General features: G+C 32.8%; 1 protein-coding gene across 1 annotated transcript; it reads left to right on the forward strand.

Annotated features, from left to right (window-relative positions):
* Positions 1-4,699: 4,699 nt before the first annotated feature.
* On the forward strand, positions 4,700-19,690 carry LOC128235863 (calcitonin gene-related peptide type 1 receptor-like). The gene is made up of 10 exons (XM_052950656.1): positions 4,700-5,291; positions 12,556-12,653; positions 12,900-12,991; positions 15,008-15,158; positions 16,316-16,466; positions 16,739-16,805; positions 17,184-17,250; positions 17,489-17,571; positions 18,200-18,335; positions 18,639-19,690. Exons 1-10 carry the CDS (start codon positions 4,841-4,843, stop codon positions 18,918-18,920), a joined length of 1,578 nt encoding a protein of 525 aa, XP_052806616.1. The 5' UTR covers positions 4,700-4,840; the 3' UTR covers positions 18,921-19,690.
* Positions 19,691-20,689: the final 999 nt, after the last annotated feature.

Below are 20,689 nucleotides of genomic sequence, written 5' to 3' on the forward strand. Positions count from 1 at the left end.
TGTCATATTTCGATTCCTATCTCTAAATATTTCAAATTGTAACTCATCTTCAAAACATCTTCCAGTAGTATTCTCTTTAATTCCTTCAAAATTTGATTTATTCATCTGTGTACTCTGGTATGGTGGATTGTCATTTAATAATATGTCAAGTACTTTTGTATGTCGGACATAACTACATCACAGTTTCTAAAAAAAAAACGCTATCGTTTTGTTCTCATTTCTTTGTACTGGAATGTTAAGGATGTTTTGTTAATTTCGTCGAACGTCATGACTATCTCATCTCAATACTTAAAGAGTTTTTTTTTTTTATCTTTTAGGATAATGTAAGTTCACAGTTTAAAATAGTTGTTGTTTATTAAGAGCTGCAGGCAAAATTGTCCATCGTTATGTTCACACGTCTTCATTTCATCTGATAATGCTTATATATATGCTCTCACGCCGAAAAAAGATATAAATCATCGAATTAGTAGCAAGGTTATAATAAGTAATTCTTTCATGCTTTACGATGAAATATGGGGCTTTAACAGTGAAATAACAACAGTGAAAATATCAGTTTAATATTTTCACTGCAAAATAAGGAGTGAAGATATCAACTTTCAGAACTACTTTTAAATTCCTTTGTTGTTACATGTACTTGCCTTGATCAAAACAGAACACTGGACTTCAGTAAATTATGTCAAAAATGTTAAAAAATAAAGAAGTATTTTATAAATTTAAATAGATATATAATTGGAAATTAACAACTTACCGTTTATTACCGGTTATCCCGTTTATCGAACATTTTACTGATCTTTGAAGCTGAATGTTCGAACATTTGCTTTCATACCAAACAAATTACAGACAAAAACAACTGTTCGAACATAAATAAAATTTTATATCATCGTTCAAATGTATTTTGAACTGTTAACCGTTGTAGTACGTAAAATGAGCTTACTGGATAATTCACACAACAATTTACAGATTGATCTGATATTTTTTACCCCACCCACACCTCAAAATGTGTCAACAAACTAGCGTGGCATTTACTCTTTATCTGAAAAACAAACATTTTAAAGCGAAAAAACTGGTCTCTGACAGTATGATGACTGAATATTAACTTACTATAAAACATTAAGAAGAATGGTTAAAATCCAATGAGTATCTACATTTGTTTTGCTAACACACTTGACCTTCCAAATTTTCATTCTTTAAATAGCGGCGTAGTAATTTGGTTATGTATTCATGCCCATCTAAAATTAAAACTGTTTTCATTATTTTTTGGAACATATGTGCACTAATAATACTTCATTCATTACTGTTCATAAAGCTTTGCAATAAAAAAACGAGCGAATATTAAGCTATAAGAACGAATAGCAGAGAACTATTTCTCAGCAAACCGAATGTAGAAAAGTTGACAGCTATAATTATGAATGAGGGGCACCCCACGGGTAGCGGCGTAAAGCCCATCCTTTTCAAGAAAAGGGGTAATTCAGAAATAAATAAAAAAAACAAATAAAACTCCGAATATAAGCATAAAACAAACAGATCAGAAATATATAGAGGATATCTGTTTATTTCAGTGTAAGATCGTATTTAATTTCACTCGTGATCATAAACAAACTACATTTTCTCTCGTGGCTTTGCCACTCGTGAAAACATGTGTTTCTATGACACTCGTGAAATAAAATACGATCTTACACTGAAATAAACAAATATCCTCTATATATTTCTGATGTATATTCAATATCTTATCTCAACGGCGAGATGAAAAAGAACTACATGACTTTTTAACATTAATTTGAGACGTAAATACCATCTATTTTTGTCTAGATATAGAACATTCAGCTATCTTGTATATTTACATCTATATTTTAAATATTAATGGTAAGTGAGGCTATAAATGATGTATTTTTTTCGTAGTAAAACATGGATACACTTTGCAATTCAGATTTAAATAAAACTATTGAAATTGCTTTGTTTTTGTTTCTAATTTGCCTGATCTTTTAACAGTAAATGATAGCGAAACGGTTCTAGTTTGTAGTTCATTTTAACACCAACCGTCATAAGTGTTGTCAGTGGTTGGTCACTGTTAACTGTCAGCTCGCGAGGAACCGCTTGAATTTTTTTTTTCAATTTCATACATTTTATAGAAAAGAAATTGAAACGAGCTCGTGGTCAGGTAAATTATGTCCTTAATATAGGGACAAAAAGGTTCTTCGTTTTTCATGCCGATGTCGCTTTTAGACGATTTACCAAATTGCTGTATTGCGATGGGTGTAAGAAATAAGTGAAAACATCTCTCAATTCTTTAGTCATAAAACGGAACGAACTAGGTCATTTAATACGTAGAAGGCATCTTTATGACAGCGTCAATTAACGAAACCCGGTTCATTTTTTTCAAAAATATTTTGACAATACATACTCGTTTTACACACATTTCATTTTTTTGTTGCAATCGATTATGTTAAATCAAAGAACTTCTTGACAAGGACAGTCGCATCACGATTCCTGATCTTTAGGAGGGCATAGTGTTATAATTGAACTGTGTTTAATAATATTCACGTTGAACTCAAATACGTCGATAATTAGACCATCATGGATCCCTACGATGCTTAGGCATTCAGAATAATAAATTATTAATGATGAATTGGTCGGATTTACGTTGAGCGACATTTTCATAAAAGCTACCTTCCTCTTATAACATAACTAGTACGATATCATTTTTCTACATATCATCCACAAGGCACATAGTTCAGAACATTATAGAGATTTAAATATTTAATGTTTTGGGACACCCTAGTATATAGAAGTTTAATTAGTATACGCAAAGTCCAAGCAATAAAATTCCGCGCGGCATCAAACGAAATTATAAAGTTCATGTTTAATTTGAGTATTTTCGTCTCCCTATTAGAGCATGTTATCGCATCATGACAGAAATAATTAGAGACGCCATGGTCTTAATAAAACGATCACAAATCCAGAAATAATGCGGACATTTTATTCAGTCACATATAGCCTAAAAGCCTAAAAGGGGGTGGTAATTATTTCTGCAGTACAGCAGTTAATTTGTTTATGCATTTTGTTCTTTTGTCAAAGCATTGTTACGATCTTCATACTTAGACTTCGTGCTCGATCGTTCGTCGAAACGGCTTGTCCAAATTTTTCCGATGATCGGCTAATTATGGCCGATTTTCAGTTCACGAAATCAAGTATTTGGGGAAGTTAAGAATATAGGTATAATAAATGAGATGTGATAAATTTCACAGACATTGGTTTTGATCCGTTTTATATTAACCATGCGTTAAGTACGGGTATTAATGAACGTATTGCATTTTTACATTTTGGAAACTTGATACGAAAGACCTACAAGCGTCTGGTTGTGTTATCTTACTCTGACACACACATTTATACTTCAAGTCCACAGTAGCATGCTTTTTATTGAAACTTTAGCTGTTACACTTAAACAAATTCGCTTAAGGGCTTTATGAAATATCAATTAAATTTTAGTTTTCGTTTAACCTTTTTTCCAATATATATAAGCAATTAAAACAATTTATTTTCAATGAAAGCGGAAAGGCCAAGACATGCTCCAATAGTTATCTTTAAGAACCCGATGTTATTCAGAGAGACAGTCTGCTGCATCTTGCTATCAAACAGGCCAGTCAATGACGATTTCAGACGGCGAAATATATTGGCAAAATATTTAATCGTTTCTCATGAAAGCTTGGAAGCATCTTTAGACCAGCAAGAGTGTCGTTTGTTTCCAAGCGAATAGCGTAACATTGAATGTGTTCTTCAAGCCTGATGGGATGGAATAACATAATGTGAAGAGGTTACAATACTTTAAGGGATATCGGGACGTTCATTGGATATAGTAAGTATTGATGAATTGACGGATTGCACGCTTTTTGGCAAATTAAGTGATAATCGAAAATGTTTGGTGAAAGTGAATGAAAAGTGAACCACGACTCACTAATGTATATTCGAATGAAAACATTTTTTCTCAAGTTATTGTGAGATCGAAGAGATTATACATCGTTGATTTATGCATATGACCTTTCTCACTCAATTAAACAGTTAAATATATGGGCGTGATTTACGCACCCTAGTGAATTTGCCTATTTAATCTGAAAATCTCTTTTTTCAAACATTGGAAATCAGTGATACGTGCAAGGGTATGTAATGTAGGTACAGGATGAAATTATGTGGATAATATATTAAAGCGCTGATAAAATAGATTAAAGACCTCAAATATATAATATTGATAATAAATTATATCAAATGTAGCTTAAATAACACCGGCTATACCAGATCGTGACTGATCATAGATAACACTTGTTGTATATGTACTGTTAGTGGCGACCAGTAATTATATCGTGGACAGTTTTATAGCTATCATAATGAGGGGCATCAAATATCAGTTCTATCTCGACCACTGTTTTAATACAAGTGTTACGCTTAAACGTACTGTACACTAGTATCACATTCATAACCAGCCTCCGATTGCGGACGTTTTATCTTTAATGTATATGTGATATATTCTGATAAGCTAATAAACAGCTGTAGGTGTATTGCGGACTATTTATTTAACTTTTGATTATATTAATTGATAATGAAGAAATTCAAATCAAAGTTAACAAACATGTTATTGTTTAAACAAATAGATGTACCATTAAACGCGTTTCATCTCTAGTTGAAATAAAAACAAAACACGGGTTCATCAAATAAGATTATTCTTTGAAATACAAATTGGTGTTATGTCGTCTCGTGAACCGGGACTGGCCTGTCAGAAAGGGCATATGGCTCATGATGATCTCATTAAATTAATTATTAAACATAGAGAAAGATTCAGGTGATCGAAATGGAGTATACAGAAGGAAACTGCAGAGACAGGCTTTTTGAGCTACCAGTGAATATATTTAATGTTTTCTCTTGTTCCATGTGTTATAAATATCTTTTTCACACGGGAAATAAGTTAACTCCTCAGATTGAGAAACCGTGGATGCTTGTTCCCGCAGAAAATGCCCGGACACAGTACGCTGATAACTTTTCCGTCTTAGCTGACGTTAAAGACGCAAAAAATCGTGACGTCATATGCAACTCACTTAACCGTGACGACTGTACGCGCTGGATGGACTGTTGCAAGGCAGCAATTAGATGCTGTCAAAAACAATTAAGCATCTCGCAGAGTAATGTCTCCTCCGGGTTATGCCCGCGCACCTGGGACGGGTATAGTTGCTTTGACGACGTCATGTCCTCTACTCGAGTACAGCTGTCCTGCCCCAGCTACATAGAGCATGGGTCAACATCTGGTAAGTTTTATTTGATGTATATTTCTTTTGCTGAATATTTAGTTGTAAAACATGTGTTAAGTAGCATCACACTTTTGGAATTAATGCTACTAGTATTTGGCTACTAATTGCTGAGATTTTTACCTTAAAATGATTTCGTATTTATTATATTGTAAAAAACTTTATTCAGGTATATTTCAATTATGAATTCGCAATAACAACATTTAAATTTCATTAAGCGTTCTATATATTGACGTTTGACCAATGTCATAATAACTGTCTGTAGTTCTGTTATAATTAAACCTTCTCAGAATTCCTTTCGCAATAACTTAACTATCAGTGGGTTCGCTTGATTAATATTTTGAATAAATTAAAGGAAAAGCAGACTCTTACTGACGTCCACTTCCATAAGGGTCTACTAACGTTTGTCAATCATTCTCAACATCATACCTTTAATTTGAGTCGAATCGTTCCTCGACATATTTAATTCACTTATTCACCAAATCGAGTCTCGAAGTTGAAACATGATTAAAAAAATAAAGTTCTTCAAATTCAATACAATTTACACTCTTTTTCTATATGAATGTCAAAGTCAGCTTAACAATCTTTCGCGCTGACCGAGTAAACATTACCACTGACAATTATCGAGCGGGCCACATTGACCGCTGGCTACAGTGTCCGTATTTTAAGATATTTAAACTGTATATTTATAAACTGGATGCAAAATATACACTGCCTACACATGTGATATTTTGTATGCCGTGCAACGGTAAAAATTGTAAGGGTTCAAGCAGGGCATTTGTCAGTATTTTAAGAAAATTACCTAATCCTCTGGAATTTGAATCGAATATCAGCTAAAATAACCGCGTCGGTCATTTTAACCTTGTATCATGAATTGCAAATTATCAACAAACTTGAAATGGGTTGTTCAGGTCACGTATTTGAAACACACTTAAATAACTGCGATAACGTATCTTCATGTAACCGCTATTAAAAAAGAGAGCTTTCTCGTTTTTAATCGCCAAATTACTTTATCTAAATAAATCTCGAAAATACTAAACTGGTAGTCGGTTCATAAATATATATTTTATTTTTGAAAAGAATAAGACCTGTTAAGTCAGTTCAAGCAAACATAATTAAATTTATGTGTGATATGAGGCGCGTTCAATCTGTCGCTTATCACATACCTAGCTGATATCAATAACAGCATGTACTTATATCAGCGTACATTCAATGTAAACTACTTTTATAATTAAAATAATTCTCAGACAGCAACCTTTTTTTAGTGCAACACCAATTTCTTAAAATGTCTTTTTTTTCAATAAGACTAATATTAAAAAATTATTTTTAGTGCACAAATATGTTCAAAATTTAAGTTAGTGTTTGAACTTTTTTTCAGTGAAATGGCAATTCTGCATAAGCTTTCCTATTAAATAACTTTAACTTTTATAGTCTAGTAGATACAAGTAATCCAGTCGAATATTTAGCTAAATGCTTCAGAAAATGTGAAAAGCGCCTAATTAGAAAACAATATATTGAGAACTAACTAAAAACATTGACCCACGCATGTAAAAAATCTTGTTCAGACATCTGTCCAGAAATTGATTTCAGAATATACATTTACGTGAACTATTTTTACGCAAATCTACATTACAACTATTGTCAATTTTGTCTTCGTATTTCCTTGTTTATGTAAACGAAACTTATGTTAAATCGATTGTTCTATATGGACGTCAACTTATAACTATACAATCGTAAATGGTATGAAAATATTTCAGTTTCAACAATACTGTAGCAAAACAAAATACAGAACTTTACGTAAGTGTCATTTATAACATCAACAACTCAGTATGCATGTATAATAAACAATAAAATGTTCAGCTAGGAGACGATTGCTGTTTTTAATTCAAGTGTTGTCATGTAACTTCACACTATTGTTTCATTTTCACCTTGATCAGAATTGTAATTGATGTTTTGACTTAAGCACCAAGAAAAACTCCCATTCACACACATTATCAGGAATTATGGAACAGGGTTCCGTGGGAGTAAATGTTAGTCTTGTTTGATACCTGTTTTCTCTTCAACGTTATGGCAATACAAACTTGTTAACGCCCCCAGAAGACACGTGTTTCAATAAACTCGTGTTTCACTTACTGTTCCGAGGGGGTTATTTTGATGCATTTGTAGTTTGTTTGTGGTGATTTTATGTACACTCGTATGTAGTGTTTATACCTATTGTTTCATTGTCGTTCGTGCCATTGTATTGTGCCAAAGGGTTTATATTTAAATGTTCAACGACTAGTCTTGATCCTGAAGTTTTCATTGTATTATTGAAATCTAACTGCAAGATAGTTTCTCAGTGTATACAAACTTACTAGGGGAGTTTTAAGAATGTTTTTGTTTCCTTTTAATCAAACAATTATCATTTAAGTAAAATTTCCTGTTTGAGATTTAAATCATTTATGACAACGACATGGACAACCGCTTTTTATTGTCATGATTGCTTGCAAAAAACAAACAATTTCAAATATCAATCTAAGCAATGTGATTTAATTCAGGAATTTCAGAAACATGCATAATGAATGCTAGCCAGTGTTTCTCGTTAATTGCTGCATAATGCATTCAATATGTTATTGCGCTTATTGTATCAATATGTCTTATCACTGACCAGAAATTGATATTTGTGAGGTAGATATTAGTTAATTAGGCGGCATGTATTAAATACCATTTATTATCTAGAACTCCACCAGTCGGATGTGTCGCCTGACGAATTATTTACTTTCCACATTATAGCTGTTAGATTGGCATCTGATTCATTTATAGACAATGATATTGCCATTCAACTTCAACAAGTGTTGATGGCATTTTAACTGAAGGTAACAACGTTACGCCAGACAAAAAATAGAAACGAAAATTAACAAAAGGGCAATAACTCTAAAAATAAGGAATCAAGAGTTACGGTTCTTATGCACTGCACTTGCCCTCAATGAAATCTATCTACCTATTAAGTTTCAGGTTGATACATTCTATGGTTAACGATATATGCCCCTGATAAACATTCAGCTTGAACATTAATAAATGGCAATAACTCTTATCTTAAAGATTCAAGAGTTACTTCGGTTCTAATGCACTGCACTTGCCCTAAATGAGAACTATGTATCTATGAAGTTTCAAGTTGATACCTCTTATGTTCTTAAAAATATGCCCCGGACAAAACATTAAGCATATAGATAAACAAAGTGTAATTTCTCTCAATCTAAGAGAGCAAGAGTTACTGTTTTTTGTGCACTGCACTTGCCCTTCAAGAGATATATCTACATATGAAGTTTCAAGTTGCTAACTCTTATATACTACAAGATATGCCCCTGACAAAACTTAAAGTATAAACATTAACAAGGGCAATTACTCTAAAAATATGGAAGCAAAAGTAACAGTTCTTGTGCACTGCACTTGCTTTAATGCGATCTATCTACATATGAAATTTCAAGTTATTATCACTTATTGTTTACAAGATATGCCCCGAACAAGTGAAAACAGGACGCGGACGCCAACAAAGGGCAATAACTCTAAAAGGATGGAAGCAAGAGTTATGGTTCTTGTGCACTGGACTTGCTCGCAATGAGATCTATCTAGTTATAAAGTTTCAAGATGATACGTCTTTTATTCTTTAAGAAATGCCCCGTACAAAACTTTAAGCATGAAATAAACAAAGGGCAATTACTCTAAAAGTAAAAAAGCAAGAATTATTGTTATTGTGCAATGCACTTGCCCTCCTTGAAATCGGTCTTCAAATGAAGTTTAAAGTTGATACCTCGTGTATTCTAAAAAGATATACCCCGGACAAAACTTTAAAGCACGAATATTAACAAAGGGCATTTACTCTGAAAACATGGAATGAAGAGTAACAGTTCTTGTGCACCGCCATCGCCGACGCCGCCGACAAAGGTCACCCCTATATCTTGCCTAGTCAGGCGACACAAAAATCAACGTAAAACTACCCACAAGCCGAAATGAATGTTTATACAAACAGTTAGAAAGGTTCATTCACGATCCTTAAATGTGTTCAAATTTCCGGTCGATTGTCTTTATTTCCATCAGTTATTCCCATTTATAAATTCTATTTTGTATGCCATAACGTAGGATATCTTTTTTAACAATACGTTATTTGTGACTTGTCTATGCTTATACTCAAACATAGACTGTCAGAAATTGTTTTATTTTCAGATAATTAGTTATATGTAAGTAATTCAATAAACAATAACTTCGACATATTATGTGACATATTATGTGACTTTTATTGTACAACGAATATTTATTTTGTATCACAGCTGATTAATAACAAAACATGACATCGTATGAGTTTTTGACTACGCAATGATCTCAATAACATGTCACTTTATTACAGCTATCGAACATAAAATGTTGTGAAATATTTTGATAGAAACAAGTTGTTCAGGAAGAGAGTCATAGTAACACCAAGCTTCCAGACGAGAAAGATTACTTAGTAAATGCGGATGTTGTTTAACTTTGCTCTACTAGATCTACTGGAGACAGGTATACATTGCACTTTAAGAAGCAAATAGGCTGGAAAGTCAATATACCTGTGGATTGTAAAGTATTCGTTGCATAAATGTGTCGATGGCAATCAGTCAAACGGTTAATAAATATGATTTTATATCGATTGCGTCAATGAGTCATATTACAACTTAAAACTTTAAGTAAGTAATATGTAACATTTTCACAATACGTCACGTGACTGTGTCGTTGTAAAATAAGATATAGTCATAAAACGCGTTCCTATTCTTACTCTTTAACAAACATTCGGTTCAATCAGGTTAATACTACATCTAAGTTTTGGGAGAGATCGTGATTCGCAAGTCTCGAAAAGCAATCTCCGCTTATATTAATATACTAGATAAGTAGCTCTTACCATTAAAAATGAACCGTTCGATATGATAAAATAAATACTGTAATTCAACTCCCAGGTTAACCCAGTTAACGCTAATGCTCTCAGTAAGATGCAATATTTATATATAAGATTTACGATACAAAATCAGCAATAAACTGACTTTAATGTTCAATAATAATTCAATTCTGTATAAACGAGTTTGAGTCAATTAATTCTAAACGATCACAAACAGCTGTAGGATAAATAGAAAATAATGTCACTTGCCTAATCTTATGATGATCATATTTTACAAAGAAAAAACCGATGAGAGATATACTAGCATTGAAAGAGCGAATATAATATGAAGATGTTGTTATGCAAATAAAATAGATACAAATATAATTTCTAGTTGTTGTTATGAAACAAATAAAGTTTTAGATCCTTTCGAAATATTGCATGCTCATTTTTAAATGAAATATGTGAACAAATACCGTTCAACAAATTATAATAACCCAAAACATACAGAAATTTGAGTATATTCATATTGTTCTTAAATTTATATAATGTGACTTAAATAAGTTTATTTTTGTGTATTTTCTAAGTGATGTATTGTTTATTTCCGTTAATTTGTACGTTTACATCCTTCTAGTGTAATATTTGAAATGGCCAAAGGCACTAAAGAAACCAATTGCTCATAAGAACAATTTCAGCCAAATATAATTTCATTCTCCGACACGCACTGGCCGACGAGAAAATATTGATAGAGACAACCCGTTGTTGTAATATCTTCTAACGAGACAAGATCATACATTTTCCATGCTTTCGATAACATAATTTATATTGTTTCTCCATCCTTTGGTATTCTAACAAGGACAATGAGTTTCATGGACATTCATTATTGAAACAGTGAAACATTATTTCAATTATTCGTTTTCTATAAATGTGTGATATAAAATGAATACGATGACCTCGACTTCAATGTTCCGCATCTGCCGGACTCGAATATGAGACCCATTCAAACACATAACTTTTATAAATACATCGGACGTTGATTTGGAATGTTTTAAATATTGCGAAACAATACATGTACGTATATATGAATAACAATTTCGACGCTAATGGCATCATTTTTAAGATGATTTGCAAAGCTGAACCAAATGTTTAATACATTCAATGTCAATGAACGCAGAAACTGTCAATTAGATTCAATTAGTGTTAAACAGTAAGCACAATACATTGCCTTTATAAGGCCTGAAGCTTCATCCTATCCCCTGATAATTGTCATTTTGTTTGTGTTCGCATGTAAACGCCATCGATAGATATGTTGACAAATAGTTTTTCTTATAATGAGAACTCTTTGAAACAATGTAGAATAACCATTGCGCAAATAGCACTCACTGATGTGACCCTTACTTATTACATTTTAGACTTTAAACCACGGTCAAGACTGATTGCCTGAAACCAGCATACAACTGTTTTGTTTAAATAAATGGAACACTTTCGTTTTTGTGCGGACCTCAGCATACATTTGCCTTCAGGACCTCATGGAAACAAGACGATCATAAACTTGACAACGACTGCAAACTCGCCATTAACAGCTTTAAATTTTATCTTGTGTCAACAAATAAGTCAATATCGGATGTATAAAGTTTATGCATGTAGTTTTAGAACAAATTAGTGACACATGTTGTTTCCAGTAAAATTTTAAAATATAGCCGTTATGATACCAACGTGCCATGGTGACAACAACACCAATATTATACACAACTTTATCACAACAATCACTTCAACTAACTGTACACAACCGGGGCTTTGTCTAGTTGACTCCTGCCATAAAATACAAACCCTTTCGAGATTATATATATTGAAGTCCTGGAGGTAGTAACAACACTAGACACTTAACATACAACAAGTCGCAGGTGCTTCTCAAGTTGTATATAATGTCAGGGCTTGTGTGTATTTATCGTCGAACGACGTGCGCGATCAATGGGTCGACAGCACATTAATTACGTTTCCATCATACTCGCAGAAACCACTTAACCACGCATCACTGACACACTTTCTATGCCGCTAATCGTCGTTGCATCAACAAGACTTATTACAAATAACAAGTTTCTCAAATATATATAAATTCATGCACAGAGCATCATGGGCCAGATTGGATGAGTCGACTAGTTGAATTAAGCATAATATGTTTTATACTTAGGAATACATTTCATGACAATTTGTGCGTATGTTTGAATGAATGTTTATTTTTTTGTGTAAGGATTTTGAGTGCTGCTTTTATAACAATAGTAGCTGTGATTTCTGTACATCAAGCAATGTTACTATTTTCATTATAGTCTTAGCCAACTAAAGCTGTTTATGACAACACATTAATATAAGGTTTATATTCAGCATACGCGTACAAAGACTGTACAGAAAATGGTACATGGTGGGTGAACCCGGTTACAGGCTCGGAATGGACAAATTACACCACCTGTGTACCGAAACAGGTATTGCATTAATTTATACCATTACAAAGCAACCTGCGTACCCCAAAATGTTTCAGATGTTTTGTCCACCCGGCCAAAATCAGGTGGTATTGCTAAGCTAGATTAAACTCTGTGCAGATCTAGATTGTGATTTAAACTGATAGCTTGTATAAACAAACCTGATGATATTTACTTTCGTTCTCGAACAGTTGCTATCGTTATACAGGTTGTATTAATACTTACATATAATAAAATTTCTTGTTATAGGACTACCATACGGTGGTTTATGTGGCGCTAGCTTGCAACATCCTCAGCCTTCTTTTCCTCATACCAGCGTGCATCATCTTTCTTGGCATAAGGTATGTTATCATTGAAAGCAGACTAGGGTGTATATGGCGCGAGCGTGTCATATTTTCAAATTTTTGTTTCATATACCGGCATTCATCTTCTTTTATGTTATCATTCTTGCTTAAACATGCTGTTAACATATGCAGGGGAGTACTTGACAGCAGTTAACTGCCATTAGTGCATGAATTTAAATTAAATATGTATTAAACATAACCTAATGAAACAGTATACTGAAAACTCTAAACATCATAACATTCGTACTTGTATTTCTGTTCTATGTTATTTTTCGTTTGTTAAATTTCAGTGAATGCCTTATACTCTGACGTATATATGAGTTACTGTCTAAGCGGTCTTTGTTGTATATGTTAAACTAGACTAAGTTTATTTATGCCATTGGACTCAAATCTGCAGTATTGGGTTTATCATTGCAGATTTGTTCTTTTAAAGTTTCGTAAAATTGTCCATTTGAAACTAGTGCAAGCTAACATATTGATTGTCCTTCCGCAAATTGTCACTTAGAATAAAATGTTTTAATATAGCTGACGTTGTACCCAATTTAAATCGTTTCGCATTTCATTTATAATCCTCTTTATAAGAAAAAAGTATTAGTATCTCCTAGAAGCTACCTAAAATGTATTTTGCTGTTTACTTCGTTTCACTAAGCGTGTCCCTGTAGTTTCCATTGTATAATTTAGTCATTGGCAGATGATTATGTATCCGGAAGATCACAGCCTCAATCATTTTATATGTAAATGAGTTGCGTAGATTTTTTACTTTATTTCCTCATCGTAAGTACAAATCGAATCTATCAGCAAATAATCCTTGGCATTTTCTTTCGCGCCGCCAATATATCATCTTTTCATAACTGTATGTCTAGTTGTCAGGGCAATACTTATGTACGATTGGAGAGTGTAGAATCAAATTTCATGGATCTTAACATCGCGTTTCTGTTTAATAAGTATGTTGCATTTTCATTCTGTAGCAGATTAGCCAGACATAAACAACGGCAATCGAATTCAATGCAATAAATTTACGAAACAGCCAAAACAAAATGTTAATGCCATTCAAAAACCAGCGTCTAAAATGAAAAGTTCAAATCGTCTTCCAATGATGTCTACCGTACAAAATGACGACACGAATTGTACAAGGATACGTCCGTATTTTCCATTTCAGTTGACTGTGTGCTGTTTAAACAGCCAATTGAACGAAACATGCTTTGTTGTAATATACTTATATTAAATGGGTGGTCGCCAAGTTCAGTCATCTTTTATAAATACCTTCAATGAGAAAGTTAGAATAGGCAATTGAGACATATCGATACAACAGCTAAACCTGATATTTATGGCAAGTGAAATACAGAGATATAAAACAATAAGATGGTTAGAGGCTATGGTTATCGCGCCCTTAAGTCATATATAATTGACGTAGTGGCTAAGATTGGCAAAGTAGGCTCTGTGGATATTTTACGACAGCTTAACCTGACTTTTATGATAAGTTGAATACTAGGATGATGACATTTGATATAGATATACAGAATGCGTAGCACTTTTTGAAGGTAGTTAAAAACAATAAACAAACGTATGAAGTAGTAAATTAGTGATTTTAAACGAACGAATGTCTGTCGTAATCGATTGCTTTTAAAATAAAAGCACGGCTACTTCTTTGTTTAGTTATCGCAGTAGAAAACAACAGTATTTCATTTCTCAACAATGAAAGAAAATAGTCCATAGTGAGCTTCTGCAAGTGATAAAAAACATATGTCATGACACAACAATAAGACAATGCCTTCCAAATTATGTCAATATCCTTTTCCCAAGACGAAAATGTTTTATTTTCTCTAATAATTCTATCAATCTAAGCATCTGTCTTATTTATTTACTTGTACACCAAATCACCAAGAGTTATTTATTATGTTGCCCTTGAGTTTTTTGATTCTTTAATATTTATACTTGATATGGAAAACGCACAGCACGACATAAATGACAATACTGTTATTCGACAATCATGTTTTATCTACTTTCTTGTAGACAGCTGAGGGTGCAGAAAAGAATCAAGCTACATCTCTGTCTCTTTCTGTCCTTTATATTCGCTTCCGTCGTAACGATCACGTGGGACGTCGCTGTTTACCTAGACCGACTTCAAAACGAACGGACAAATACCGTTATGCACCAAAATTCTGTGAGCGTTTTATCTAGCTTAGTCAATTTTAAAACAAATAGTATATGTTTGATAATAAACAATGAAACAATTTTGCTTTTATACATACCATAACGATAAACAATTAATGTCAAACAATGAAAGGTAACTAATGTACACGTAAACTACTTTGCCTCGTGACCCCATATTAAATTGCTTACCTTTAAAAGGGTTAAAAATTGAACATAAAAATATACACTAAGCACATTGAAAAACACAAATAGTATAATGCAATATTGAATTTCAAATCTATTCGCAAAGAAATGATTTGGTCGGTTTTTACCATGTTTAAGGAGTATGGCATCCGCTTAAATGTGTTTATGACGCTGTGTTTGTGAAATTTTAATATAGGCTGAGCAAAATATTTCGATCCAATTTATATATTTTAACAAAAATGTCTAAAAGATTTACTAATTGCAAATCGATCAATGTTTAGAAGTACAACAAAACCCATCAACTTCAAAAGCATGTCATCGATATAACATGAACGATAGCAAACGATTTGATCACTATCGAGAAAAAAAGTAGTTCATATTCTATGTTCTTTGATAAAACGAACATAATTTGTGCGGAAATGTAAACATGTTAACATATGCATGCTCAATGACAAGGAATGATAACAAATGACAAGCCAGTCAAGATATTTTCTGTTCCATATATAAAGGCTAGTAATAAATTATAATCATTTTAATAGTATAGATAGATATTATATATACCTTCTTTATGTGAAAGCTGCAATGGTCATCACCTTGCCTTTTTGCAATCTATTGTATTATTGTTTATCGTTTGCTAAGATAATTGAGAATTTATTAGTACCCGAGTAAACAAAGGATTACATCAATTAACTCTTATTTAAACAATTACCGCAGTGCCCCGGAGTGCATAGGCCATATAGCTGTAGTTCATATTTCAAAGAGTTATTTCATGTACTTTCCGTGTTCTGTTCCGGACAAAACAAATATGTTGAGGATTAATAAGAGTAAGAATAATTGAAATAATCTTCAGTTTGTGGGTAACATTATAAACAAGCAAACACGTTTACATGGACGACATCAACATTTGTTAATTTTTAAAAGCTGGAGTTGCTGCATGTGAAGTATCATCAGGCGGTAATTCACATAGTGTTTTCTCTATTTCAGGCGGGCTGTAAGCTACTGTACATACTGACACGATACGTTAGCACGGCAAACTTCTTCTGGATGTTTGCTGAGGGTCTCTATCTCCATAGGTTAATCGTCCACGCCTTCTCGCCGCCAAGGACACTTTTACCGTACTACTTGTTTGGTTGGGGTAAGCGGAAACATAGAGCATATTTTTTCGCGCTTTTGTTGTCCATATTGCTCAGTAATGGCAACATATTGCAGGTGTTCAATATGACATTGTGTTGACATTTTGATGTTCCTTAGCCAATGTCTAATGTTATTAAACAACAACACAGTGCAACTGTTTTAAAATACGTATTTCAAGTATCTGTAAAACATACTAAAGCAGAACTATATGATATTAATCATTCAAAGAAAATTCATTTACGTTATAATATGGAACATGTCATTCTTTCTCAGTTGGTGCCTGGATTCCATCTCTGATCTACTCTATTATCAGAGCTACAAAACAGGAATATAATTCCAGGTAATGGCTTAAGAACATTCGAATATTCAACGTCAGATGTTTTATAGTTCATTTTGGGATTTAAATATTAAATATTTTCGTTGAACCAGTTGTTTCACATATTTTGTATATGGGGCGAGACTCAATATTCTATTGTTTTAATTGATATTCAATATATATAATTTAAATCCAGCCAATTTTTGCATTCTAGATAGGTATTGATAGCTGTGTAATATTTTTGTGCGCGCGCGTGTGTGCGTGTGTGTGTACGTGTGCGTGTGCGTGTGCGTGTGTGTGTGTGTGTGTTTAGTGTTTGTACCTCTAGTCGATAAAACAGTAGGTCCAAAGGCAACTCGGTAGTCATGTAGCAAACATTATACTATTATTATTATTTTTCAGTTGCTGGGTACACAACATAGGCCCATATGAATGGCTACTCTACACACCCAATCTTATATGTATTGGGGTAAGTATAATTATTTAGAAGTAAGACATATAAAGTCTTAATGTGTGGCAGTTTTGGCATTTTGGCACTGATTCTCTTGTAATTATATTTCTAAGATTAAACAGCCATCCTAATAATAACGTTACATGCCCAGAGAAAATCCACAAAACAACGGTAGTCATAACAGAACAACTGAAAAGATATATGCGTTCTTCAATGTTTTATTGTTTATCTGATTATTCATTCTTTATCGTTTCAGGCAAATGTCCTCTTCTTGGCAAATATATTGAAAATATTATGCTCTAAATTGCAAACTCATCAAAATGAGCCGAAAAATTACAGGTATTTTCAGTGTTTCTATTTTATACATATGCATTTTAATCAGAAACTTAAACATATTCTTGTTTTAATTTCGAATGACTCTTTACCCTACAATCTATTTGCAATAGTTAATGGCCTCTTCCTTTGTCGTTTTATAAATATGGAAACTACAAAAGAAGAAGACAAAGCATGGAATCACTAGATATTCATTTAAAAGCTTACATTTTCTTACCTGTCCTAGTACATGACTGTCGTTATAATTGGTGAATTATCCCTAAAATTATACTGTATTCCATTAGGAAAACGAGCATACATGCTTATCATTTCATTGGTGTCTGCATATCGATAATCAGATCAAGTTCTAAAAGTGTAACAAATACCATCAGAAAGGGAACATTCTCAAATTTGCCAAAAAACAAATGTTATATAATTGTGTTCACTACTAATTATAGAAAAACGTATTGAATTAACAGATGTATGTGTTGCGCTCATTTAACACATGGTTTTAAGCATAAGATTATTATTTTAAATTATGCAGCAAATACAACGTACACAAAATCCAATAATTGTACTGAAAATTTGTATTTAATTTTAACAAACATATACAGTTACCAATACTTATTTACTTATGTATACGTTTTTCTAACAGGAAAGCGTTGAAAGCGACGTTTGTGCTAGTACCTTTGTTTGGTCTCCAGCAGTTCCTTGTGATATACAGACCCCTGCCGGGAACCACGCTTTCTTTTACGTACGAGATACTGCAGAAGGTCGTTCAAAATACACAGGTACACGAACCATTAACAAATTAGTCTTTATTGGGCAAAACTTTCCATGGCAGTTAATTATTATACATTTGTGCGTAACTTGTAGTTATATTATAGTAATACATGTCAGTAAACACATATTAAGAAAATAGCATGCAAAAAAGGCCGACATAAATGTTCGCATAAATCTTCAATGTCGCTGTTGCATTTTTGCTTCAATTATTTATGCGACGTTATTGATAATATAAACAAATACCAGTATCAGTGTTTCAAAAAATTAACATTGCAACAGATATATTTCAGTTCCAGTAATTATATTTTCAGGGGGCGACTGTGGCGTTTATTTTCTGCTTTTTCAACGACGAGGTAAACACATACATGAGAAATTGCATAGGATCTTACATTAGCATCGGAACGTCATCTAAAAATCATAACCGTAAAAGCAGCATGTCTTCTTCAACGCAAATCACGTCATACACATCTTCTGCGATACAAAACACGAAATGCAATGACAATACTGGTAAAAGTTATATACCGCTCAGTGCTAGTAGTACCACGCAGGAGTTAACAACACCGACCAATGGTCACGTGACATTTTCTGTATGACGTCAGAACTGATAAAACTGAAAGACAATTGACAAGTGCAAAGTGTTTTAGAAATCCTGGTTAGCAAAAAGCATGTGTGATTGGTTATTGTACAGTTTAGCCTACTTTTTAGTTTTATATGATAAGAATTATTTTCTTATCATTATCAGTCTTTTGTATTTGTTCTTTTTCATCAAAGGGGAGTCATTGCTGTTGATTTATACGTTAGAAGATGACAGATAAAATTAATATCTGCTACTTTTTTCTTGTCTTTCAAACCTTTTTATCTTTCAACTCTCAGATTGTCGTAAGTGCTCAATTAAATCAATAGTGCAGATATTTACCAAATATATACCACTTATTTTAATGTGTTTACAAAAACAATTTTGACATGGGCAATCAAAGTCAAATGTAGATTGATAAGACCAAAATGTGAGTAGAGTTTCATAGCACAAACATTACACCTGAAACAGAACAACAGATTGGAACACACGCAGCAAAATCAAAAAGTTTTATAATGATCATCATGGAAAATCGCCTTTACAAAGCAACATTAAATCTAGCTTTCCTTTGTTATATTTCTATGTCATGGGAAATAACTCACTTTCCATGTAATTGATAAGCAATATATTTTTAATCATCTGTTCGTGTGTCCTTGTGTTTTTAGTATTTTAGTATATTTGGCTATGCCAGGGCTTAAATAAGATCCTTTAAGGTAATACCTCGTCGGAGATAATTGTTATCAATTCATTGAAAGTATGATAATGGATCAAGTGCAATAATTAACAGGAAACATGCAAATTTAAATTTATGTTTATTTGAAATGAATTTATTTTCCAAAATATTAAACTTCATACATCATGACTGAATAAACCTTTGCTGTTATCAGATGTTACAAGCAGGTGTTTTTGACACCTTTTTATTAAAACAATGAATGCAATTTCGCAATTATTTGATTCTTAGGATCCCCGTCTTATACAAATAAGATTGTATTAATGTTTACTAAATTGTACACAACAAACGTTATTACATTCATTATAAGGCACCTTCCTTAACAATCAACCTTCCAGGCATGCGCAAATGTTCATTGCTTGATTATAAAATATGTATTACTGCACCACAATCCTTAAATTGAAGCAAACGGAGGCCTTTATGATACGTTTGATTATAGAGGCACGGCTTCGTGATTATTATTGAACGTTTGATCATGCTCTATTTATATTTTGTTTTCAAAACAGAACGCACCTAGAAACTTAAACAACCTTTGTGACAGCACAAAGTATGAAGTATGGAAGTGTTCGAAAAATACATCAATAGAATCTTAATTTCGAATGTAAATATAACAGTTATTAACAAACAAAACCAAGATGTTCGCTTGTTCAGCGTTATTTAATTTGAGCTTGTCTGATTATTCCAAACTTTCTTAAAAAAAGATCTACGTGCTTCCCTTTGACAACAGGTTATTGCAAAAAATCGAAAGTCACATAACCAAATTGCTTTTACAAGCTCCTGGACTCAAACAATATTTGTGTTTTTTCAATACGAGAGAAGCATTGCTCAAATACATTCCCAATTAATATGTACAGGTACCATACTGGCCTATTTAGATGTACAATGAACCGGGCAACTCTTCTATAATGCTAAAGCTCTGTACAATACTTATGATTTAAAGTGATTGTAACTTGGCTAATTGCGTGCTTACTTTGAAAATCTCAGACGATTTTCTTTATACTCATGTGGCTGTAAGACATTTCTGTCAGGTTTACAGATAGGAGTTCTTTCTCCGAATA

Source organism: Mya arenaria, chromosome 1 (assembly GCF_026914265.1).
Source record: "Mya arenaria isolate MELC-2E11 chromosome 1, ASM2691426v1".
In the NCBI taxonomy this organism is placed as follows: domain Eukaryota; kingdom Metazoa; phylum Mollusca; class Bivalvia; order Myida; family Myidae; genus Mya; species Mya arenaria.

Bases quoted from the DNA above. Each gene is read 5' to 3' on its own strand.
- LOC128235863 (XM_052950656.1), top strand. From the start codon at position 4,841: ATGGAGTATACAGAAGGAAACTGCAGAGACAGGCTTTTTGAGCTACCA. The intron at 12,654-12,899 runs GTATTGCATTAA...TTCTTGTTATAG, and splicing joins CCACCTGTGTACCGAAACAG to GACTACCATACGGTGGTTTA. The intron at 16,806-17,183 runs GTAATGGCTTAA...ATTATTTTTCAG, and splicing joins AAACAGGAATATAATTCCAG to TTGCTGGGTACACAACATAG.